This window comes from Mustela putorius, unplaced genomic scaffold (assembly GCF_011764305.1).
Source record: "Mustela putorius furo isolate JIRA1106 unplaced genomic scaffold, ASM1176430v1.1 tig00000139_pilon_pilon_pilon, whole genome shotgun sequence".
Lineage (NCBI taxonomy): Eukaryota > Metazoa > Chordata > Mammalia > Carnivora > Mustelidae > Mustela > Mustela putorius.
The window spans coordinates 14,041,714-14,066,447 of NW_025421293.1; the positions used below are offsets into that span (position 1 = coordinate 14,041,714).

General features: G+C 57.4%; 1 protein-coding gene across 4 annotated transcripts in view; it reads left to right on the forward strand.

Annotated features, from left to right (window-relative positions):
- Positions 1-24,734, forward strand: part of MAD1L1 (mitotic arrest deficient 1 like 1) — a 313,129-nt gene that overhangs the window by 59,588 nt on the left and 228,807 nt on the right. For 3 of the 4 annotated variants that reach the window (XM_013047748.2, XM_004776342.3, XM_004776343.3), the window contains exon 10: positions 1,051-1,137. In XM_013047748.2, the coding sequence (XP_012903202.1) occupies positions 1,051-1,137 (87 nt within the window). Of the gene's footprint in view, positions 1-1,050; positions 1,138-17,093; positions 17,658-24,734 lie in introns of those variants that run through there. The other variant, XM_013047749.2, reaches the window with a different exon arrangement.

Consider the following 24,734-nt stretch of genomic DNA (forward strand, 5'->3'; position numbering starts at 1 on the left):
TGGGGGTGTGATGGGAGGGTCCCTGTTCCAGGGAGTGCTGATTGTCCTGAGACCTCTTGAGGACAGAGCACTGCGAGCACAGGGTGAACTGCCGCAGAATTTGGTAACACTGGGGTGACATGTCCATATCCAGAGGCAAGGCTGTGGGAGGTAGACCCCTGGGGCCTAGTCCTATGGTGGATGCTTGTGGGAGCCGGGCCCTGTGGTGACCTTGGAGGCCAGGGAGAGAGCCTTTGGATCCTTTAGTGACCAGTAGCCACTCCTGTGGTTTGTCACAGCCCCCGTGGCTCCTTCAGTGGCAGAGGAGGCTGTGGCGCCTCCCACCCATGGCCCTAGGCTTGGTTCTTAGGCCCAGAGCTCAGCTGCCACTCACGGGCCAGGGAGCCCCTTAGCTTGCTTGCCATGCGCTGTGTGGGGACCACGCCCGCCGTGCTGGTTGTCATCATAGTCTATCGCAGGTGTTCTGCTGCATGCTGGCGTCCGGTTCAGAAGGGTTCGGTGGCGGCCCAGTGCTGCTCAGAGAGGAGTGCGCCGCGAGCCACTCCTGACACCTGGAGGCTCTGTTTCCTCCTCTGAGGTGGCGACAGGGCAGTGGGGCTGCTCTGGATGGGAGCTGAGATGGGCAGCGTGGAGCAGCGTGACCATGACGAGGCATCGTCTGTGGGGGCATCTGCTGTGGCCTATCTTCCCGTCGCTGGTTCCAGGGAGACGGGCACACGACCTGTGCCGAGTAACCCCCAGCTCCCCTGCCCTTCTCTGCAGGGTGACGCTGGTGGCTCGCTGTTGACCGGTTCTTACAACTGAAGTGGAGTTGTGTCAAATAAGAATCATTTACCTGTTATTACATGGCCAGGGATGGGCTGCGGTTGGAACCCAGGTCATGGTGTGCGCACAGTGACGTGCCACACTGGCCTGGGAGCCACACACGGACGCCACCCCTCCTGGGTCTGTGACTCCTCGGCTTCTGGCATGGTTTTGGCGGCTGTCCTGTGCAAAATGAGGTCCTCTCCAGGAGGTGGCTGACGCTACCATGTGTTCTCAATCCTGCAGAACCCCGGAAGACCTGTCTAGGTTTGTTGTTGAGCTGCAGCAGCGGGAGCTGGCCTTGCAGGACCGGAACAACACCATCACCACCAGGTAGGCCTGGCGGCCCGGGCGTGTGTGGGGTGGTGGAGCCCCCAGTGTGGGTGTCCCCTGGGTGTGGCTTAGCGGCTCCACCTCATTGCTCCCTTGGCCTTGGGCTGAGTGAGTGGGAGCTGGGTCTGTCTGAGGGGTGCAGGAGGCCTCACGTTTCTGCCACATGCCCGGCTGCCCCTGCCTTCCCGTGCCTGGGGGCCTTGGGAAGGATGTGTGCGGCATCGGGGAACCCTGGCTTTGTTGGGGTGTGAGCTCCAAGTGACCCCCTGATTGTGGGGAGCCTTGAGCCCAGGCGGGCAGTGCATGTGTGTTTGCATGCAGGTAGACCTGTGGGCTCAGGAAGGTCCCCAGAGAGGAACAGAGAGATGCCTTTGGTCGTGGGTAGAGGGAAGACCTTTGCCTGGGGCTGCATAGTGAGGAAGGAGTCCCCCTTTTTGGTGGGAGGCCTGGAGGCCAGCAGCTGTGTGACATTGTGCAGGCTCAGCATTAGGTTTTCCCTCCTAACCCCATGAGGCCAGCACACACTCCGTCATTACACTCCATCCTGACACGACCCCACGGGGAAGGGCTTGGTCACATAAGCTGCCCCACTCCATGCATCGATCTTAAGTCCTGGGTCCTCGGGCCGCCTGAGCTTTTGCCCTGGTTGACTCCAAACCCAGGGTTTCCTTCCACACCCCACCCGTTTGAGGGTTTGCTAGCATGACTCAGAATTCAGGAAAATGCTTTCTGTGCCATCACTGATTTATTGCAAAGGTTGCAGTCTGAGCAGCCAGATGGAAGAGGTGCCTGGGTGAGGGGTGGTGGGGGGGGGTGAGTGCTTCCCTATTATCTCTGGGTGCAGCCCTGTTCCCAGCACCTTGGTGTGTCCCCAGCTTGGCAGCTGTCTGAGCCCTGCGTGGGCTTGGCGGGGTGTGTGTGTGTGTGTGTGTGTGTGTGTTTCTGATGGTGTCTCCCTGCTTACGTCATGCTTATGTTATAGGCTGCTGGGGAGGAGCTCGGGCCCCACCCCCCAACCCCCACGGGGGTGATTGCTCAATCTGGCCCCTTCTGCAGCCCCCTTGTTAGCTCAGACGGGACAGTGGATGCAAGGGGCTTGTTAGGAGTCATGAGATGCCCTACCACTTCAGCAACCCTAGGGGTCTTAGGAGCTCATTGCCAGGAAAGGGGGCAGAGACCAGATGCTTCTCCGTCAGGCTGCCCCTGGCTTCTGCTGTGTGGTTGGCCTCCTTTCTCTGGGCTCAGGTGACCCATCCGCAGGCCAAAGGAGAGGCCTCTTTCTCCGGTCTCCACTTTGGAACAAGGAGGCCTTTGGGACAAGGACCCCTGCCAGCAGATGCCCCTCCAGCCTCATGGGCCCAGGCACAGAACTGTTCCAGACGGGATGGGGTCCCTTGGTCTGCGGCTGGCCCACTTCCGTGGGGCCCCGTAGGGGCCGACCGCTGAGTGGGGTCGGGTCCCCACGGGCGAGTGGGTCTGTGAGCAGCCGGCCTCAGCCTTGGGTGGACGCAGGGTCTTGAGGGCTCACTAGTAGCCAGAGGGAAGGATTTCTTATTTGGGGGGTTGATGTCACTTTGAAAATTGGCTTTTAGAAGCATCTGGTTGTGTTGGACATAATCACGTCAATTTAGCTTAAAAACCTCAAACGATAAAGATTGCCTTTTGCTTTCAAAGCTACTGTCAGATGAAACGGGTGTTAAGAGTGATTTGAAATTAAAGCTTTTACATTTTTCCAGACGATCTTCACTTTACTTTGCATTTGAAACAGAATGAACTGTTCAAGGAAAGAAAACTCGCCTTCGTTTTTCTCAGGCCAAACCCTGAGGTTTTGGGAAGGCTGGCTTTCGTGTACGGGGAGGTGGAGGCAAGAGCCGCTCCAGCCACAGGCCCCGACAGCCAGCTCACTTGCGGTAGTGAGCGCAGAGCTGACCTTCCCTTCTCCATTCTGGGAGTAGCCATCTCCTGTGCTGGTACCTTGTCCACCTCTCCAGACCCCTGGCTCCCCTCTGGGAGCAAGCTCACATGACAGATGGCCGGGCAGGCCCCTGATGAGGTGGTAGGGACCCTGTGATGCGAGGCCCTTCCTGATCAGCACGGAGAGGACTTGTGTGTCGGGCGTCCTTCACACTGGCTGGCTGCCGGGAAGCTGCCGGGTCTGTGGGTTGTGGCCTTGTGTGGGGGGCTGGGAGCCCTGGTGAAGGCAGGACAGTCGACTTCATTCCCTGTTGACTGGGGGTGCCGGGGGCCCCTGGGCAGCCTTTGGAGGAGGCTGTTGCTTGGTGAAGGGGACTTGAATGAGTGGTGGGAGGGAGTCCTTGCTCATGTTGCCCGTCCCCCTCTCCGAGAGGTGGTGCCCTTGGCTGCGCGTCTTCCTGGCAGCCCACAGGTTGATGGCTTCCCTGTCATCCCCGAGGGGGACTTGAGATCGGCATATTGGTCATAATTCTTTGTGTGGCTCTTTCCTTGCTGTTTGTCTACAGCATTTAGGCCATCCTCGCAAACCGTCTGGAGTGTGATTAGGCCTTGTCATCTTTGTCATCGTGTGTCTGTGTGAGTTATGGTGCTCTTGGGCTGTCCTGAGGCCAGCAAGGCCGGTGACGGCCACAGAAGATTCATGATGACTGAGGACCTGTTTTCTGTGCATCAGGGTGGAGTTCATGCTGCGCTAGGAGCTCCAGCAGGTCCCTGGCTCTAGCTCAGGCTGGCCGGCCACTAAGTTGCTGTGTGTCCTTGGACAGAGGAGTCAGCCTGTGCCTCCTGTCAGATGAGAAAGGTGATAACCGTCACGGGACAGTGGTGCGCTGAGGAAGAAGGCTCTGTCAGTGTCAGGTAGACCTGTGCCTGGTGGGGGACAGGGCACGAGCGGCCTCTGGGGTATTTGAGGACATGGTGACGTGAGTCGTCTCCTATATGTGCCCAGAGGAGGCCCAGAAGGGGGTGGACTTGGGGTTGGCATGCAGGACTAGTGACGTCAGGTGAGAGAACAAGCCTGGGGGCGGGTAACCTTGAAGCATGAAGACCGGCGTGACCTTGTCTGTGTGTCGATGGAGGGTGCACGGGAAATTGCCTTGGACCTGGTGTGTTGAGGAGCTCGTGGGGTCCGAGAGAGGTTGGAGAGGCCGTGGACAGTCAGAGATGTAGGCATGCTCAGTGTCTCCCGTGGACTCCACCCCACTGCTTGGGGCTGCTGGGCGCCCAAGCAGTGCCGAGGTCCCGCTCGGCCTGGGGCTCCCACTCGGAGCTCCGGCATCTGTTCTCACGAGGCCCGATCTCCCTGCGTGGGGCTCCTGCTCTGATACGTTCTGGTCTGCTGAGTTCCTTGTATGCCCTGCACTTGTGCCGCAGGCTTTTTGGGGCAGGGACGGCATGTTGTGTGCGACGGCGTCCCCGGGGACGCAGAGGACGTGGGTGAGGAGCTGCTCAGTGAGCGTGTGTCGGCTGAAGGAATGAATGAACAGCCCGACTGAAGAGGCACAGTGATGGACCACTGGCCGGGTGAACCCCGTGGGACTGTGCCTGGCGGTCGTGGGGCCCACCAGCTGGGCTCTGGGTGCCCCCTGCTGGGCTGGCTGGAGTACTTCCTGTCACTGGGAGGGCCCGGCTTTGCCTCGTGCCTCAGTGGTCCAGTTCCGGGACTCCCCGGGGCTCTGTGATCACCTGACTGGCCTTCATCAGGACCAGCCCCACAGCTGTTCCCCTCCCCAGGCCTCACTCTGGTCTTAGCCACGACTGTCTCTGCAGGAGCATGTCCTGGGGCTTTCCAGGGGTGTGGACTGGGGCCCTGTTGGTTTGGCCAGCTCCCGGTGTTGCTCGGTGTAAACGGGCTTCAGTGGGTGGTGCCGAGGCAGCCCATGTCTGAGGCCTTGTCTTCACACGTTCCTTGGTGGCAGTCTGTAGTGGTGCATCTGTTCCACAGACACCGGCACGTGCCTGTGAGCTCGGTGACTCCATCAACCGGGACCCTTTCCTCAGGCTGGGCTGGGCTCTGTCAGCTTGCACTGGTCACAGCGCTCACATGGTGGGAGGCCCAGACTCCCTGCCGTGGGTGCATCGAGACCCGTGGTGCTGTCTCTCTGGGGCTGGGGGTGAGCTGACCCCCAGCACACACAAACAGTGTACAGCGTCGGGGGCTCCCATGTGGAGGGAGGAAGTGATGAGATTTTTGGAAGCTCCAACCTTTTCGGAGCCTGCGAATTAGTCATAGTGACATTCGTTCTTGTGCTATGTCCTGGGCCCTTGGGAATCTTCCTTGGGTGCTTGCTTCCATGCAGAGGTCAGAGCCCAGTCTTTTGCTGTAGACCATGCTGTCTGTCTGGGGCAGATAGCTATCAGTCTAGGGTAGATCGGCTGTCTGTCTGGCTTAGGGTGGCCATTTGGGGTAGATTACACTGTCTGTCTGTCTGTCTGTCTAGTGTAGACCACACCATGTTGGGTAGACAGGCTGTCTCTCTGGCTTAGGCTGGCCATCTGACAGAACTTCCGGTGATGCTCTTCTCCTGTAGCTATGGAGCCCTTGCACTGTGGCCAGTGTGGGAGAAAAACCACATCTGTAATGTAACATTAAGTGGTCGCTTGTGTTTGGTTTGTAGCTTCCGGGTGTGGCTGCATGGCCTTAGTCCAGGGTCTAAAGTTCAGCTCTGCCACGTGCCTTCGGGACCAGTCCTTGAGGGTCCCTCATCTAGAACATGGAGATGTAGCAAGCGCAGGAGATGGTTTGGCCCCTTGTGGGGTCAGCACGCGGGTTAGCTGGGACAATAAACTTACATCCCTGTTCCGGCTCCTCGCTGATGAGCCAGCTATCAGTATGCAGCGGGTGTTGTCACCTCGTGCCCCCGTTGTCATCGACAGCCTTGTCCTCCTGTTGTGATGATGACAGTCTTGGCACATAAGAACTCATGACCTTCCTTGTGGCTGCCTAGCTCTGTTCCTTGGTGCCCTTCCTCTGCTGGGTTCCCTCTGTTCCTTGCTGTGCTCTGGATGGCAGCTCTGGGTCTGGCTTTGTCCAGCCCCCATCAGCTTCCAGGGTGTGGTCTGGCTCCCCCTCACTGGGCTGTGCCCCTGCTTCTACTTCCCCTTCCACCTCTCTGGGGAAGGGGATGAAGGGGATGCTTCGGGGCAGCCCTGGCTGGAGGTGGAAGGACAGCATTCCGTGCAAAGCCCTGGCCCCTTGCGACGCTGGCTGCCCTTTTGCTGTAGCCCCTACACCCTGGTCCATCCCCTCGGCTACACCGGGAATGGCTTGGGCTCCAGACCCTTTGCACTCGTTACTATACTTCGTGGCCAGCACAGGCTGGCCGTGGCTTGGCGAGGGTTTCACGGGTAAGGAGTCAGAGTGGGTGCCGTGCTCTTGGGCACCACATGGTGTCCTGCCGCTGTGCCTCACATCTGCATGGGTGGCCCCGGGCAAGAGCCCCTCAGTTGGCTGTCGTGACTGGAAGTGTGTGCCCCTCTCCTTGACTCTGGGTTGCTCCTTATGCCCCATATGTTCAGGAATCCAGGACTCTCTTCCACCACTGGCTGCCATCTCCTTCAGATGACGAGGGTTCGTGGCAGCATTTCCCACTGGCTGCCTCTGCTGTCCCTACCGCCTTCCCTTAGTGTCTGCCCCTGCTGACTTCTCCACCCCTTCCCGTTTCCACCGCCTCTGCCACACAGCCCCCCTTCAGCAGTGGGACACGCTGTGGCTGCCTCTGTCCCTGCTGGCCCTGGCACTTTGCTCAGGCCGTGGCTGACTTGGAATTTCTCTGTGGCTGCGGCTGACTCGCTCCTCAGGGAGACTTCCCGTTAGACTGCGTGTCCTGTAATTAAATGTGTCTTCGTCATGTGCTTGCTCGTCTACCTTGTCCCCAGGCTGGGTCTTGGTGGTTGGGGTCGCCGCTGTGGTTCTGGCCAGAGTGACCTGGGGCATGCAGTGAGTGAATGCGGTGCTGGAGGTGTGAGGCTCGGGGGCTGGGGGTGCACAGGCCTCACACGTTCACCTGGCCAGGCCCTCTTGACTTTTCAATCCACCGAGACGACAGGCGGTTATCTTGGCTCTGCCTGCAGAGCACCTGAGTCCAAGTGCCGGCCACGTGGGTGCCAGCTGTGTCCCCACCCGACTGCGAGGCTGGCCCTAGTAGCACTTCCTGCCCCGCAGGGTCTGTGTGCAGAGGAGCCTCTTGAGATGGGCCTCAGACTGTCCCTCGGGCAGGTGCACATGTACAGGACCCTCTGGGGCATTCTGTGTCACTCGCCAGTAGGCTGTGGTCTGCTGCTGCCCTTGGGGCCTTGCCTTTCTTTCCTGTCCTTGTCGCCATCGTGTCACTCCTCTCTGTGCCCAGGGCCTCACCTACCTCATGCTTCTCACCTCCTCTGTCAGGAAGTCACAGGGCTCCTCTCTGTTCTAGAACATTCTAGCATTGCTCCCTGACGGAGGGCTAATGCTTCTGGTCTTCATGGCGGCATCTGTGTGTGTCCATCCTCACCTTTTCCTGTGGGAGAGTCCATCCTGCTCAGGCTGCAGCTACCCCCTGCCTCCGAATGTTGTTTCTGTGCTCTTCCTGGCACTAATCTGATGCGTTGATCGACCAGTTGATGTGTGCCTGGTGCATTTCTCCGTTTGAGTGTGAACTCCATGAGAGTGCAGGGACCGTGAGCACAGGATCGGTGCCCAGGGCACATCTGTTCAGTAAAGAATAAGTGTCTTTTTCTCTTTCCCCAGGATACATTGTCGATTCCCTGAGCAGTGGTGTCTCTGGATTCTCATGTCCTCACCCCTGCTGATGAGGATTGGGGGTGAGCGGAGACATCCCCCGGCAGTGCCTATGATCCCAGCCCTTCACCTCCACCTTGTGAGGACTGGGGGTCAGCGGGGACGTCCTGTGGCAGTGCCCATGATCCCAGTTCCTCACCCCTACCTGGCGAGGACTGGGGGTCAGCGGGGATGTCCCCTGGCAGTGCCCACAATCCCACCCCCTCACCCCTACCTGCCAAGGACTGGGGGTCAGTGGGGACGTCCCCCGGCAGTGCCTACGATCCCAGCCCCTCCCCCCACCTGGTGAAGACTGGGGGTCAGCAGGCATGTCCCCCGGCAGTGCCCAGCTCCTCACCCCTACCTGGCGAGGACTGGGGGTCAGTGGGGATGTCCCCCGGCAGTGTTCCTGTCCTCGTCCTTGCCAGGATTAGGGGATGGGGGGATCACTCACTGGGACCTCTCCTTCTTTGCGAGTCCTTCGTCAACCGCTCCCTCTCTGAATCTGTGGAGGCTGCAGCAGTGGGGCTGGCTGAGTTGGCACCTGTCTTGCGTGCAGTTGGCCTGGAGCTTGTCCCCTGGCTCCTGCACCCCATCTTGGCCGTGGTGCTGCCAGTCCTCACTGTGGTCTGCTCTGCCCCACACTGCGGCAGGCCAACGGCTTAAAGCCAGTCACACGACGTCCACTGGAGAGTACACGTTGCTGATTTTCTCTACAAAGTGGGTTTTGTAACCTGTTTCATGGTAGCTGGGAAGGCTCCTCCTGCTCCAGGTTTATGGCTGGTGCCCAAGGGGAGACAGCCTGGTGTCCTCAGTGCAGCTGTGACCAGGGTGTCGTTCTGCACAGGCGGGCATCGGTCACTGAGATCCCAGCTTGGAAAGCATCGCATGCTGCAGCCTGGGCTGCCTGAGCCTCGAGGAACACTGACTGCCAGGGCAGTTTGGGGTGGCGCAGGAGGGGGAGCTGTGGGTAACCCTGTGGGGGCGGGGTGTGTGTGCATCTGGATGCACGTGTGCTCATACATGTGTTCTCGTGCTGATGCCGAGGCTCGGAGAAGGAAAAGGTGTGGGTTCCAAGAGGAGACGTGGTTGCTTTCTAGCCACGAGGTGGATCGGGATCGCTTCTAGGGGCAAGCAGGTTTTGAGTCAGATTTGGCCAGATTGTGAAAAATAATAATGACCTGAGAACGGCATATGTGAGGGCCGAGGGGGTCTGCCTGCCTGGCCTGCTGCGCAGACCCCTCACGTCTGTCCTGGGAGGACCTTGGCTGGGGTCTCCTCCAGCCGTCGGACTGCAGACTACAGTTGGGTGGGCACTGAGCCCTGTGTGGGGAGCCGAGGGGCTTATGGCTGTGGGAACCCCTGCCTGTGGTTTCTGTGTCCTGCTTCTGTCCCTCACCATCCCTGTAGTCACCCGCAGGCTGGCTCCCAGCAGGCTGGACCATGCGGATGCGTGTCTGCTAGGGTGCTGGGGTGCCTTGCTGCCCAAGCCAGGCTGACGACCAGGGAGGCCAGACCTGAGTATCGGCCCATGGGGTTGAGGCGTCTGTGTGGGCTTCATTTTCTTTATACCCCAAACCGGGGTCATGACACTGGCTGATTCGTAGGGTGGTGGTGACCAGGCAGGCACTGAGCACAGCACCCGACCGCTGTCAGAGCTCAGTGAAAGGCAGCCTCCTCCCTTGTCCCAGCACACGCAGCCCCCGTTCAGGATGGTCTTGGGTCTGGCACACACATGCTAATACTGGCCTGTCTGCAAATCAGGGCCTGTCTTCTTCACTGAGCCGTGACATGTGGACGGAGCCATGGCTGTGCCCCAAAGCTCTGTCACCTGAGGGGACATTAGGACTGGGCCTTGGAGGCGGTTGGGGTGGAGCAGGTGTGTCCCCTTGGGACTGCTGCCCTCCTGCTGTGTGGGGTCTGCCTGAGGGCTCTGGCCAACTGCTGGGCTGCCCTTACTTTGGTTTTCAGACTCCCTCCCTCCTTGCTTGGAACTTCTGGCAGGAAGGAGAGAGCCCAGGAATCCCTGCGACAGTCGCGGCTGAGCAGAGGCACCCCGGGCCTTCCACCCCTCGGGGCCCAAAGGCTGCTGGCACCTGCCTGCAGTGCCCGTGTTCTGACGTGAGGTGGTGCCCACGGCACTGGCAGCCTTTCTCCCGCTCAGTCCGGTCCTCCGAGCTTCCCCTGGGGCCTCCCCAGTGGGAGTACCAAACCTGTAAATTCTGTGGCCGGTTAGAGAGGGTAAGGGAGGGAGGGGGAGAGCGCGAGGGCTCAGCGCTGGGGGGCTTCTTCTCAAGCAGCCGTTTCTGGGTCTGCCGGTTGGCTCCTGGCCGGTGTTGGTGGGATGTGCGGGGTGGGTGCATGCCTTCTGCTAATGTATCTCCAGCTTGGCCTGGGCTAGGTAGGAGTCACCTTCATCATCTGGACTGTAACCATCTGGCTTCTATCCCAGAGACTAAGGTCCCCTCCCCCTAGGGGACATATGGGTTCCCCAGGGAAGTCTGGGCTCATCGGCAGACGTTGCTGGGATTCCTGGCGGTGCCACACCCTGGCACAGGGCAGCTGCCGGCAAAGGGGCAGGTTTGGGAGAGTGGCCTCGGGGGGATGACCATAGGGCCTTGGTCGTGGGACGTGCCCTTTAAAGACCAAGGCTTCTGATGAGCTGGACGGCTTGCGTGTGCTTTGTTGTGCGAGAACAGCAGCTCTCACGGGCTGTGCACAGTGGGGGTCCATGTGCGTGTGGTGGTCCATTGCCATGGTCGGTGCCCTCTGTGGCTGGAGAGCTCGCTGGCTCTTTTGCCATGGCCTCCGTGGTGTGACCTCCAAACTGTCACCCAACTCAGTAAGCGCACAGAATCCCCTGTGACATGTAAATGTGCATTCTGGGCTCTCAGACACCTCATCTTCAGCCAGCTGCCAGGAGCACGGTTGTGGAGTTGTAAGAACGTCCGTTCTGCTTCAGTTCCTCCTGCTGTCAACAGAGAGGGGCCTGGTCCCTGCTTTCTTCTCCGGACCTTATCAGAAGGTCCTTGAAGTCCCGTGAGCTCCCTGGACATAGGATGGCAGAATTTTCTAAAGACTGGCTCTGTTGTGTTGGCAGTCATCAGCCTTGTGCTTCTGGGGCCCTTCCTGTGGATGCACTTAGGGGTTCTGCCTGGAGGTGGTGTGTGTGTGTCACCGCAGGCCCTGCCAGCGGAGTTCTGTGTCTGGCCTCTGGGCCCTTTGCTCCACATGCAGACCTGCTGGTTCTGAGCCTCCGCATGGACTGTTCTAGCTGCGTCCCTGCCCGGCTGGCGTGTATTTGCTTCCCTCTGCTTCTGGGCCAGGAGGGTACCTTGTGCTCGGTTCTCCCAAATCTGAGGCTTAGCTGGTCTGTCCTTGGGAGACAGAGCCTGTCTTGGCTGGGCCGTCCCAGCTGAGGGAGAGCTCCATGTGCTCCCCAGGCACTGTCAGTGCGCCCTGCCCTGGCACCAGTGCAGCCTGAGATTGTGCCGGTAGGGACACAAGGTTTGGACCTGTGGTGCTGCAGGGACATAGTGGCAGAGTGGTGGTTGTGGGCAGGGTGTGGGGCAACAGTGGTCCGGAAGAGCAGGGGTCTGTAGCGGAGGCCAGCCAGGAATGGGCAGGGCAGGGTAAGGAAGGGTAGGGGTTGGCCAGAGTGTGGGATGGGCTTAGCAGGACATGGGGTGGGTAGGGCAGGCTGTGGGCTGAGTGGGCAGGGCCTGGGCATAGGGTAGGGTAGGGCAGGGCGAGGGGTGGGTAGGGCAGGGTGTGGGCAGGGCGTGGGCGCAGGGCAGGGCTCTGGCTGCTCCTCAGGGCTGAGCCATCCTGTGACCTCTGCCGTGGCAGCCGGCTCGCGTTGTCTCTTGTCAGCAAGAGAAGATGCCATTAATACTTCACGCCCAGACTGTTTTCTTACGTGTTTTGCATTTCCATATTTAAAATGGAATTTGCATATTCATGGTCTTTTAAATAGGTTTTTATTGTTCAGGGATGTGGAAATGGATAAAATGTGAAACTCCTCCTTTTATTCAAGCACTGGAAGGAATTTTCATCCCTAAAATGAAATCCGTTTCTGGGCAGTTAGTTCTGTAGCAGTTGCCGTAGGAAAATTACCCTGGCAGCGGGGTTGTCCTAGGTTGGGGTGGCTGTGCCCTCGGCAGGGACTGGGCAGGGTGGGCCTCCGGCCTGTTCCCCAGTCTGCAGCCCGGCCCAAGTGTCAGCCCCCTTGGGGAGAGCAAGAAGGACAGGCACCTGCCCTCCCCTTGGTTCTCTCCCAACTGGGACCTTACCTTCCTCCAGGAGCCAGGGACGAGGTCACTCATGTTCCTTTGGAGACAGAACATAAGGTAAACAAGGCTCTGGATTTTAGAAGGGGCTGAGCCCTTCCCTTTAGACCTGGCAGTCTCACCTGGTGGGCCAGCCATGTCCTCAGTGCCCATGGGGGAGGTGTCCCTGTCACTAGAGCCCTGTGCCAGCCATGGACTCGCACCCAAGGTAGCTTGTGCGGGCCCAGGGCCTGGGCCCAGGGGAGGCAGCTGCTTCGCTGCTACCCGCCTGGGACTGGGACGGAGCTGGCCGCCCTCTCCGTGCCATCTCCCCCTCCGTGGAGAGGGATTATTTCAGGGATGTGGGAGGTGCTGGCCTGGAGCTGGTTGAAGACGTACTGGTATTTTCATTTCTCTGTGTTTGGGCCAAGCTTCTGGGACGTTTGGGTCGAAGGGAGTTGAGTGGAGACCCCGGACACTGGTAAGGAGCAGGGTGCCCAGGATGCCCTTGGCTCTGGGGTTTTGCATGGGGTCAAGCTGGGCTCTAGGGCCGTGGAAGGCTTGAGAACATGCAGAGCTGTGGCTGCAGTGGCCTCTGCTGTGGTTTGGTGTGTCGCAGACACAGGGCCAGACGGGGGCTCTTGGCAGTCCGGGTAGTAGAAGGGCCTTGGAGCTCCCAGGGTGACTGAAACAGGGCAGGGAGGTTTTTTTCAGCTCCGGCCGGGGCTGCTGATGGAACCCGCCTGATTGCAGAGCTTCCTGCTCATTGGACTCTTGATTCTTTTAACATGGAATTTTTTTCATCTCAGAGAGGCCTTTGTAAGTCTCACATAGAGGTCTAGAACACACGATGATGAACTTTCAAAGTTTTTATATCGTCAGACACACAGTGCAGAAACAGCAAAGCTGAAATGAGGTCTTATGTCTGTTGTTGAGTCTCTAAGTGTCACTGATTATGAGGCTGGGACCCAGCGATTTCCTCGCCCAGGGTCACCTGCATGGCTCTGCTCGAGTGAGGCTGGGCTGCAGAGGACAGTGGCCATCCTCCTATCACAGGGAGTGTTGTGAGTGCCGGCAGCTTCCATCAGGGTGGCATTCCGCGCCTAACTGGGACTCGTGGACACAGTGACAGAAGGTACAGGTGTTGGATCTCCCCATACCCAGACCGTCACCCTGGCCCACACTGGAACCCCCTTGGCCTGGGGTCTCTGGGTGAAGGGACCACATCCAGTTTCTCCCTGTTGCTGGTGGGGGCTCACAGGGTGTATCCTTCGCCCCACTGGCTTCTGGTATTGCTGGAATGACAGTCTGTCCTGGCGCTTTTCTGGTGACTTCCATGTGCTCAGGATAGGCTCAGAGATGGGGATGGGGTCAGCTCCCAGGGCAGACAAATCATCTTTAGTACCCCCTACCTGTCCAAGAATGTAGGTGTCCACACACATTGGGACATGACTAGAGGCCGGTGATACCTGAATGTTGTTTATTGTTGTTAAGAAGGAGATAGTGAGAGATCTTACGGAGCCTTGAAACTTGCAAAGGGACTGATGTAGACGCAGCCGCTGGCCCTCCCTGCTTCCCCTGTGGCAAGAGCCAAAGCAGGTGGTCAAGCCTCCTGGACTCACCATCCCATTTCCTCAGCCCAGGGCCTCCTTCTGGGAGGAAGACTCAAGGCTCCTTGTTGACACATCTCTCAGTTTCCCGATGGCCTTGTGTGGACTTGATGAACCGTAGAGCCTGCTTGCCACTGGTCACTGTAAGGAGCGAACCTGGGAATGTGCCTTCAGGTTCTGGGGGACGAGTGCAGGTTAGCAGTCCTCTGATGTCGTAAGGCAATGTCAGTGCACTTTTGTGGTGTTTGGCAGTGCATTAAAGCCTGCTCCGCCTGGTAGCCTAGCCCAGAGGAGGCCTGGGGAGGGAGGCAGTGCTGAGACGGTGGAGGACACGGCCTGGACACAGCCCGGACACTTAGCTCAGGCCAGCTTGTTTGGGAACAGTGGCCTGTGGAAGGCATCAGTTGGCACACACATCTGCTGGTGCCTCTTGAGTGGTCTCCCTAGAGCCTGCTAGAAACTGGATAAGTCAGAGAGCACAGAAGCATGTGCTGGTGCCACACTGTGAGGGCACCAGAAACTTCACACACGCCGTCCTCTCTGCCCCTCGCACCACCGGCATGCAGAACACTGTACCCTGCGTGTGCGCTGGTCTCACTGCACGGACCTCCTCCGGGTTGGAGCTTGGCCATGCCCTCAGGCGCATCTGGCTTCAGACCTTGGGGGGCTCTTATCATTTTGCCTCTCATCGGGCATTGATTTTTCAATGGCTGGCTTAACTGCAGGTCGCTCCTCAGGGTCACGAGACCTTTCTTCCTGACCCTTGTCTGATACTTGAGGCAGAGAAGTGGTTTAGTAGACTCGGGAGGAAGAGCAGCAGTGATCTCCTCACGCGTGGGCAGTAATGGTCAGTCTGTTGTCAGGCGCCGGACACCTGAGGGCACCTGATTGCCGTGGCTGGTGCCACAGACCTTCTGGATGAAGTGAGCAGTGGAGGCCTGCGCGGGAGGAGCTTTCCTGCTGCCTGGACAGAGAGGACAACAGCGAATCCACCAGACTGGAAAGGCGCTCCCAGTCTTGTTCATGCTTCCCGAATGCCAGAATCGCTCACATTACAGGCTGGCTGCTTCAGAATTACGTGCAGGGAGATACCCCGAGGATGCAGATTTTTGGGATATCTCTCCAGAGATTCATAGTTAGGACTCTTTGTTAACTACATGCTTTGTCTGAGTTAGGACACGATGCCCTCGTATTGACCGTAAGCATGCGCACGTTGTGTCTGTGCGCTGGGGGGTGAGAGTCCAGCACGTTATCTGGCTGCGGCTGGACCCCCTGCCTGCCCACGCTTACCACAGGCCCTTGCCTTGCCATCTTAGGAGTCTTTTACGCTAAAAAGTTATGGAAAAAAGGAGCTTTTGTTTGTAAGGGTTCTGTTTTTCAGTAGTCAGTTTTTGGAAATAAAATTTTAAAAATTATTTTGATAATATGTTTATAATTTCCTTAAAAGGAACTCATCACTTAACAAAAGATATATTTTCTGAAACAGGAGGTGGTGAGAAGAATGACATTGTTTTACATTTTTACACATCTTTTTAATGTCTGCTAAATGGAAGACGGCTGGATTCTCATATCTGCTTCTGCACTCAGCCTCTTGTGCTGGACTATTCTAGCTGGAATATATGAAAAAAATCTGGCCTCATACAGATCTGTAGGTGGAAGTGGGAGGACCTGGGAGGTCCTCACAGCACCTTGGTGCTCAGAAACTCTTCATGATTGGGGAGGGGGTTGCTGGAGGAGGGGGTGCAGACTGTCGTCTGACACTTTCTTTGGGTGGTCCTGCCTTTCCGTGTGGTGTCGCTGTGAGTTTAGAGGGCATCCTGTGATGTTTTGCCATCTGAAATTCACGAGCACCAGTCATGGAACATCCGGGAAGACTTCCCTTGTTTGGTTTTTCTCAGGAAGCTGTTACTCCTACATACCCCAGAGAGGCCTGTTTTGCCCCACGTTGGGTGTTTGAAGGAGGAGGCCTCTGTTTTTTTGTAGCAGAGCGGATTTTCCTTGCAGGTATCTTTTTAGATGGTTCATGGGGGCGCCGGTTGGTATGAGATGACTCCCACCAGGTTTCTGGGGGAGTTATGACCTTGCTTAAGGCGTTCTCTGGAGAGCAGTAGGACCGCTGTGTGCCTGAAGGGGCTAAGGTATGCAAGAACAGCCCTGAGGGAGAGGATGGGGCCTTCTCAGACACAATTATGGCTGCTGAACTCACTCGAGCTCTTTGGTGACTGAGGCCTTTTAAATGGGCAGGTTTTTCTTCTCATTGTGCTAGAGAGCTGACTTGTGGTCAGACATTTCTTTCTTCCAAATAAGAAGCTAGGTGCTGGGCGCCTGGGTGGCTCAGTGGGTTAAGCCTCTGCCTTCGGCTCAAGTCATGATCTCAGGGTCCTGGGATCGAGCCCCACATCGGGCTCTCTGCTCAGCAGGGAGCCTGCTTCCGCCCACCCCACGCCCCGCCCCATGCTTGCCTCTTTGCCTACTTGTGATCTCTGTCTGTCAAATAAATGAATGGAATCTTAAAGAAGCTAGTTGCTTTCTCACCAAGATTGGAAACAAGTCAAGGATGTCGTTTGACTTTATGCTGGAAGTCCTAGCTGATGCAATGAGACAAGGGAGGGAAATGTGTGTAGTGGGAGGGAGGAAAGAACACCGTTGTTGGATGACATGGTTGTCAGTACAGAAAATTCCAGAGAATCAGCTGAAGGACTTTTAGAACTCCCAGCCACTATAGCAGGGTTGTAGGATGCGAGGGGAACAGGACCCAGTCATGCACGCTCTTGTATGCCAGCAAGGAGTGACTAGAATGTGAAGTTGAAAACCTATTTATGTGAGCACAGAAGAAGACAGACCGGCTGACTTAATCATGAGTCTGATGAACATTTACAAGATGTCTGTGAAGCGCTTGTCTTTAATAACACAAACCCACAGTGATGGCGACAGTGCGGAGTGGGTGAATGAGGTGGGTCAGTGGAACAGAACCAGAGCCCCGAAGTAGACCCCAGGAGCACAGTTGGATGAGCTTTGATGAAGGAGCAGAGGCTGGAACTACTGAATGTCCTCCTGCAGAGAATGCATCTTGACACAGCCCTTGCCCCAGAATTAACCCCAAATGGGTCATAGACCCTAGAGTAAAATGCAGAACTTTTACGGAAGTCCTTGAAGGTAATGGGACCAGGTCTGGCTGACCTTTGGTTTGGCGATAATTTTTTAGATAAGAGATCAAAAGCGTAATCTGTGAACGAAAAGCTTCATAAGCTGATCTTCCTTAATGTTACAAACTTCCGTTCTGTGAAAGGTACTGCTAAGGAATGAAAAAACAAACCTCAGTCTGGGGGAACATGTGTCTCAGAGAGGACTGTGATCCGGAACCTACAAAGAACTCTCAGTACTCAGTAGTGAGAAAGCCCAATTACAAGGTGGGCATTCACCGGAACAGACACCGTGACCCAGGGCATCTGCGCGGCGAACACCCGCAGGGGAAGATTCCCCCCGTGGTGCGTCCTTGTGGACACGCAGAGGAAAGCAGCAAGGAGACAGCACCACCTGCCACCCTTCTCCCTGGCAGAATGGCCATGGGTCAGAACATGGTCAGCACCAGATGCCTGCGGGACGCGGAGCCACGGGGCCCCTCACAAGTGGCTGCTGGAAACGCAGAAAGGCGTGGCTGTGTCGGGAGGGGCCTGTGGTTTCTTCCAAAACCAGCCGTGCGCTCTGTGTACGGTCCAGTGGCCACACGCCTCGGCATTTACCCCAGGATCTGACCACGTGTGTCCGAGTGACCCCTGCACACGGATGTTCACAGCGGCGTTACCCACAGCTGCCCGAGCTGAGACATGACTGGGATGCCCTGGAGTCAGGGTGGACGGCCAGACCATGGGCGGTGCGGACGGTGGATGGTGACTTGAGTGCTGCAGATATGTGAGCTCCAAAGCCATGGGGACCCTGACATGCGTGTTCCTGAGCCGGCTCCCAACTGCGGATTTCAGCCGGGGGTTGGGGGGGGGGTTCCTGAGAAGGTGTGACTGCGGGGGCGGTGACCGGAGTGGGGGATGACTGAGCATGGGATTTTTCGGGCAGTGCAGTTGTTCTTTATGACATGGGTGTACATGTAACATTTTACATTTGTTAAACTCTGTAGAAAGGTGACCTCTAATGTAAACTCTGTACTTTAGTAACGTGTCCCTGTTGGTTGTTCAGGTGGGGCAAGTGCAGCATACTTCCCTAAGGTGTTAACGGGGGAGCCGGCGGGAGGTTCGGGGCATCTCTGTAATCTGCCCAGCTTTCTGTAAATCTAACACTGCCCTACAAAATAATGTCTGTGGAGCCAAAACAAAACAGAGATCGTGACGGGTCTGCAGAAAGAGCTGTCCCAGTGCTTAGAATCTTGGGACAAGTGCAGATAGCCGTGTCCTTTCTGCCCAGTCTGATTTTCAGGCCTCATGGAGCCAAGAGGGCTGCGCTGTGTCAGAAGGTGGGAGTTCCAGATCTGTGTTCATGAAGGTGTGCCCTTCACCAGCCTCTTAAAAACACCTGACACCCCTGCTGTCACGGGCCCTGGTTCCAAGTAGGGTTTCAGGGGGGGATGGGAGGACTTTGCGACTGCTGGTTACTGTTTTGGTAGAAACAGATCTGTTTCTTGACTAGTGAGGACCATTGTGCTTCCTGGCCCTGGTGTGACCTTAGCTCTCACAACCGGGGAGCGGGGGTGGTGGGTGATGAAAGTAGAGGAGTAGGGGGTTGGGTAACGGGAGCCCTTGGAAGGTGAGATGTGTGGGAAGAGATGCACCAGGCCGCTCGGCAGTCACCCCAGATCAAAATAGGGGTCCCAGGCAGCACATTCCAGGCTACTGTTCAGGGGGATGAGCTGGGAGACCTGGGTGCTGTGCTTGGTGTCCCCAGGGACAAGGCTCAGCAGGGAAGGAGACATGAACTTTGAATTTTTAAATTGGTTTAAATTCCTTTCAGTTGAACAATGTCCAGTGTTCCTTGTCTGTTTCTGTTGGAGAGCCAAGGGTGTTTAGTAGTCTCTCATTTCTATGCTCTGCTAATTTTATTATCTTTCCATATTTTCTTGCCATAAATGTAACAGATTTTATTAGGTTTAAGCCATTTTTAATATAGCCTCTCATAAAAAGCCAGAGGAATGAGCGGGATTACGTGTTGCCAGTCCTTAGAACGCTGGTCCTTTGCATTTTTAAGCCTTTGGGCCACAACCGCCTCGGAGCCCTCCCAAAATGCCATCACACTGGTCTCGGCATGGGCTCTGCTTTGTGCCCCTGGCCAGCTGTGGGGTCCCCGCAGAAGCAGGTAGCCTGTCTTCCCTTTCAGAAGCTTGCAGTGCAGGGCAAGAGGAAAGACCTGTATGAGCTTCTGTTTGGGAAAACGGGAGTCCCGGAGGCCGTGGCTCACTCTGTGTCACCCCTTTTGGCTCAGGGTAACGGGCTTCCCAGGCTCCTTTCCCTATGTCCTGTCCATAGGCAGAGACTTGATTCTTAGTCCCAGATGCCCCTCGGTCAGACAAGAGTGTCTGCACCGTTGCCTGTGGTTGGACTGTGTTCAGGGGCCTAGAGGAGACAGCAAGGTGCTCCTGCTGGGCGGAGACCCGGATCATGGCTTGTCCCCGTGAGTCCTGAGCCCCTGGCCCAGAATATGGTGGTTGCACTGTGGGGAAGCGCCTGGATGGTTCCTGTGTGGCCGGTTTGAGGCTGCTGGAAGCCCTCCGCATGGGGACCCAGGCTGTGCTGGCTGCTGCCTGGCCCAGAGTGCTGGGCATGTCTGCTGGGAAAGCTGCCCCAGTGGGACTTTTGGGGCAGTTTCCTGATTCATTTTACATTTCTGTGACATTTTTGTGATTTACTCTATAATATGTCTTAGTGTTAATTATGAAACATCTGCAGAAATTATTTTCCTGTGGAGAGACGTGGTCCTCCAGGATTATGCTGTGGTTTGTGTGCAGCCCCCTGGGGCACCCTGGAGCCACAGCCAGCAGGCCACCCTGTGGGTCACACCTCCAGGTATTTTTGGTTTTCTCCTTGCCCTGATGGCACAGTGGTCCTTGCTCTCTGTACTGCTGGGAAGATCTTGGGCTTCGGGGCACCTGGGTGGCTCAGCGGGTTAAATCCTCTGCCTTCGGCTCAGGTCATGATCTCAGGGTCCTGGGATCGAGCCCCACATCAGGCTCTCTGCTAGGCAGGGAGCCTGCTTCCCTTCCTCTCTCTCTGCCTGCCTCTCTGCCTACTTATGATCAAATAAATAAATAAATGTCAAATAAATAAATAAAATCTTTAAAAAAAAAAAAGTCTTAAAAAAAAAAGATCTTGGGCTTTACAGGCAGTGGTGGGGAGAAGCAGCCATGGCTAGTGGTCCCCAGTGATTCTTGATCTGTCCCTCCGCTGTACCCCCTCTCATGCCCACCTCTGTTGGCTGAGTGGACAGCGGCAGGCCGTCGTTGGGGTCAGCCCTGTGGGGCTTGTGATCTAGTCTGAGCTTCTGGCAGCAGTGGGGGTCAGGAGGGGGTTGGTGTGTCTGGACAGGTGGGCTCGGGGCACGCTCTTAGGGTTTCAGTGAAGGGGGTAGGTGCTAGGACTCAGAGGCCGTCCAGTTCTGGGAGGGAGGGTCATAGGACAGACACACACACTGTCCTTGGCTTTGGGCGGAGAGTGTTGTGCCCACAGAGGCCCACCTGTTGACCTGCGGGGCTGCTCTGATACAAGGGGAATGTAGCAGCTGTGTTCCTTGTCCTCAGGGACTGGCTCTTCTGTCTCACAGCCTGGGCTTGCCCATTCCTCTATGAGTTCCTGATTTTCTGAGAGGACAGCACTGTGAGCCCCCTGTGATGGTGGTGCTGTGGACAGGACCCCGGGGTTGGCTGTCTGCCGGGCAGTGTGCTGAGTGTGATGCTCCCTGTCACCCCTGTGGCTTTTCGTGGACCGCCTCATTCGTGTGTGCAGACAACTCTGTGTCTCTGACTATGGGCAGAGAGCCGTGGGCCCTGCGGTGTGTCCGCTTTGCTTGTTTTCCTCTGTCAGAGAGACGAGCGTGTCCGCCTGGCTGTCTCTGTAGACCAGTAGCTCCGGAGGCACAGATCGCCGTGGCTGCTTTCCTCTCCACAGGAGAGGAAGTCCCTCAGGCTTCATGTCCTGGAGTCTTGTTTACCACTGGGCCTCGGGAAACTGGTTTTCCTCAGCAGCCTTGTCATCAGCAGGAGGCCGGTCAGGAGGCTGCAGAGGGGGCGTTGTGGACCGCAGCTCCATGGACCCTTTGGGGACAGAAGGCACAAAGGTCCCACAGAGATCAGTCTCTCGCTTTGCTGTGCTGTTCCAGTGCACCCAGGCTTCCACAGAAGCTGAGCAGGCCCCGACTAGAAGCTCCATCCTCCTCCGTCTGCTGCTTCTGCATGGGGTCCTGCCAGGCCTGTCACAGAGACGATGCCACTCACTCTGCTCTTGGCAGCTGTTGAGACTGGTTCCCACTGGCTCTCAGCCTAGAAAGATCAGAGTGCTGCCCGCCCACAAATCCCATTTCATCCTCTGCGGTGGCCTCTCATGTCGGCCTGCCCCCAGCGCTGCCGGGTGGGGTCCAGTGTCGCTTCTGCTTGGCCGGGCCGTTCTGGCAGCAGTGGGCACTCTCCTTAGGACCCGAGACACCTCTGCGTGACACAGCTTTGGGAGCGGAGGCCATGAGAGTGCTTGTCCCCCTCCCACTGGCATCTTCTGGGTTCTGCCTTCACTCCCCACAAATTTACCCCTGGCTGGCCATGTGGGGGTGCGGGTGGGGAAGGGAGAGTGGGTTCCAGCATGGGTGAGGCCGGAGTGGTTGCTGCCTCCGGGGACTTCAGCAGGTGGTCGTCCTGCTTGGGCTGGAGAGCAGGCTGTGGCCAGAAAGGGGCTGCAGGGCATGGGGAGGCTGAGGAGGAACAGGCTCCTCCTGCGGGAGATTGGTCCCAGCAGCTGCCCTTGCTGCTCCCGAGTTCAGGGGAACAGAGGGGCTTTGGTGCCAGGGCAGCCAGGGGCGTGGGGAGCTCTGTGCAGTGGTTACGCTGGGACTTCTTGGGCCCCCAAACCTGTGTAGGCGGAGGTTGCAGGCTGGAGCCCCAGTGCGCTCGCAGACAGAACTTAACTGCACCATATTGTTCCCAGCTCGGCCACGCCCCAGACATGACCTGCCAGGCCGGGCCTGTTGATCTGTCACTCCCATAAGAGAGGTTTCTGAAACCCCTGAAGCAGGTCATCCAAGCTGCTCTCAACGGTCATTTCCTCGAAACAGCCTTCACAGTTTTTGCTTCCCACGAATCCTTTCTGGATGTGCGGATTGTTCTATGGGAGTTGAACTGTCTCAGTCCTTGATGACGGTGTGTGCTTCTCTGCCTCCCGGCCGCTGGCCCGGAGAGTGACCTGGGCCACACTCGAGCCCGCGGCCTGGCCCTGGGGCTCTGCCGCCCAGGACGCCACATGGCGTGACGAGCAGGGCCCTTGGCTGCAGGACGTGCTTGAGCTAGCTGCTGACAAATGCAGTTCAGTGACAGAAATGCCAAATAATTAGTCTGGGACCAGAGATGTCTGAGGAATATGTGCAGAACGGAATAATCATCTGGCTTCACGAAGACCAAATTGATTTGGAAACAATCTGGGGAACGCTTCAGCCGCCGGGCGATGGCACAGACCAGATACGGAATTGCGTGAACCGAAGTGGCCTCAGTGCATCCTTGTAACCACTGACTATGATTAAAATGCTTTCTGTTTATCAAGGGCCCGTTGTGTGCTAGGAGCTTGGCCGGCATTGGTTGGACTCATTGTCGCGGTACCAGGGGTGGCCTGAGCCGCAGAGCTAAGAGCTCAAGGTCACAGAGCCGGTGCTTGGAGCCCGCCCAGACCGGATCCCAGACTGGCCACTCTTGCTGGGTGCTGTCCTCTGGACCGCTGTCCCCAGTGCCGGCGGCGTGACTGAAGTGGGGTTCGTGGTGGCCCAGCAATGTGGGAATTTGGTACCAAGACCCCCGGTGACCAGTCTGTTGTCCAGGCATCTCCCCAGGATGCAGCAGGCTTGGCACATGCGCTACTGCGGACAGGGCATGTCTGTCGTGGGCCTCTGACCACTCTCTTGGGGGGCTGTGGGGCTTCTCCTTCCCCAGCTCCTCCCAGGGGCAACAGTGCTGCCATATCCCCTTAGCTAGATGCTGCCCAGTGCCACTGGTCCCCGAACCGTGTCCTGGGCCTGTGCTGTCTGCCCAAGAGCTGCCCTGGCTCGGCCCCCTCCTCTCTGCGCACCTCGTAGCCCGCGGGGCCTGCCTTTCTAGCAGGTGTCCGGGCCAGCACCTGGTCACAACTTGCTGGCCTCTGTGCTGTGCTGCCAGATAGAGTCCAGCTGTGCTCTGCCACGCTGTCCCGGGTCCTTCTTTCCTGCTCTGGCCTCGTCTTCCTGCTGCTCTCCATGCAGGTTTCTGCCTCTTCTTGTGACTAGACTAGAGCCACCCCTCCGTGCTCCTAGAGCCCTATCTCCATGGCCTGTGACGCCGAGTTGTGGGCACATCTTCTAGGTATTCCCGCACAGGACCCAGGGCGAGGAGCCCACTCATATCAGCACCACGCAGATACCCGCTGGAGCAGGGGACCCACGCGTGGCCAGCTGTGCTGGCGGCGCAAGGAGCGGCTGGTTCCATGAGAGCGCTGGCAAGAGGCCCTTGAGCCGGACTGCAGCCGCCCTCGTCCCACTTGTGTTTATTCTTCCCCCGGGCTTGCCTCTGTGACGCGTGTGTCATTACTCAGACGGACTGCTTTATTACACATCTCCCGTTTTAATTCACCGTTTGTCTGAAATGCCCTGTTCGATGCACGGGAACACGATTTATCAGCCAGGTCGCCTGGCAGTGTGAAGTCGGGTTATGTATTGTGAGGTCTGCGGTTTCTAATGAAGCCTGAAGCAGAGGCGGGTGGTGCCATCGCCGGACCCCCGCTTTGATGGGGCCCAGTGTTCGATGTGGGGCTGATGCATGAGCGTGGCATGATTCCCATGCCGAAGGAACTCAGTGTGCTATTTGCAAACCCTGGGAGTGAGCGCAGCAGCCAGTCCTCCTCACGCTTGGCTTTTCAGAGCAAGGCTGTGCAGCCGTGTGCCTTGCACGAAAGAGCCACGAAGGGTCCACATGTGGGGCAGTGGCCCCTGGCGACTCTGTTTCCTCCCTCTGAGTGTTCAGAGCATGTATATTGGCCCTGCCGCGTGCGAGCCCCAGGGCTGCTCTCACCTTACCTTGCAAGGGGGTGGGGTGTGCTCGTGTGTGTGCTCAGTGGAACAGGACTCTGCTCCTCTCTATGTGTGTGTCTGGGGAGCTAGGTTTTTCCTGATCCAAAGATGCAGTTTGAAACTGCCTGTGCCATGGTTGTTTTTACTTCCGCTCTTTTTTTATTTTCGGCTCAGTGAACTGGGATCCTCTGCGGGGTGCTTTGTGGGAGTTTTTGGTCTGTGGGCCACATGTTAAGCTCTTACTTCTATGCACTCTGGGCCAGGGCAGAGGGAGGCTACGCCCCTCCCTCCCCCCACGGTGGAGGAGTCTGAGTGCAGTGACCCAGCTCGGTCCATGCTCCCTGGTCCTTGCTCCTCCCACCCCGGCAGGAACAGCACAGGAGCATCGTTCCCATGAAGGGGTTGGCAGGCCGCCACTGGCCTTTCTCATCTACAGAACCACAGATGTCAGCAGGTAGAGGGACTGAGGGCCGGGCGCTAATGGGCTGCCTCCTCGAAGCTGTGTGCTGGCTCGCTTTCAAACAGAGCCTTCGAACTGACTTGTTTGGGAGTCTCTTCCTGAGATTTTCAGGCTGGACAAATGTCAGGACTCCTTTTTGATATTGTCAGCTTGGTTTCCTGTAAGAGCTACCAGTGAAAGACCCTAGGAAGCCAGTGGCTGGAAACAGAGGCAGGAACCGTGCCCAGCCTTGCAACCATGTCTGGAGGGCTGGCACCCTCCCGTCCAGGTGCGAGGGCTGGGGGCGTGTCGTCCTC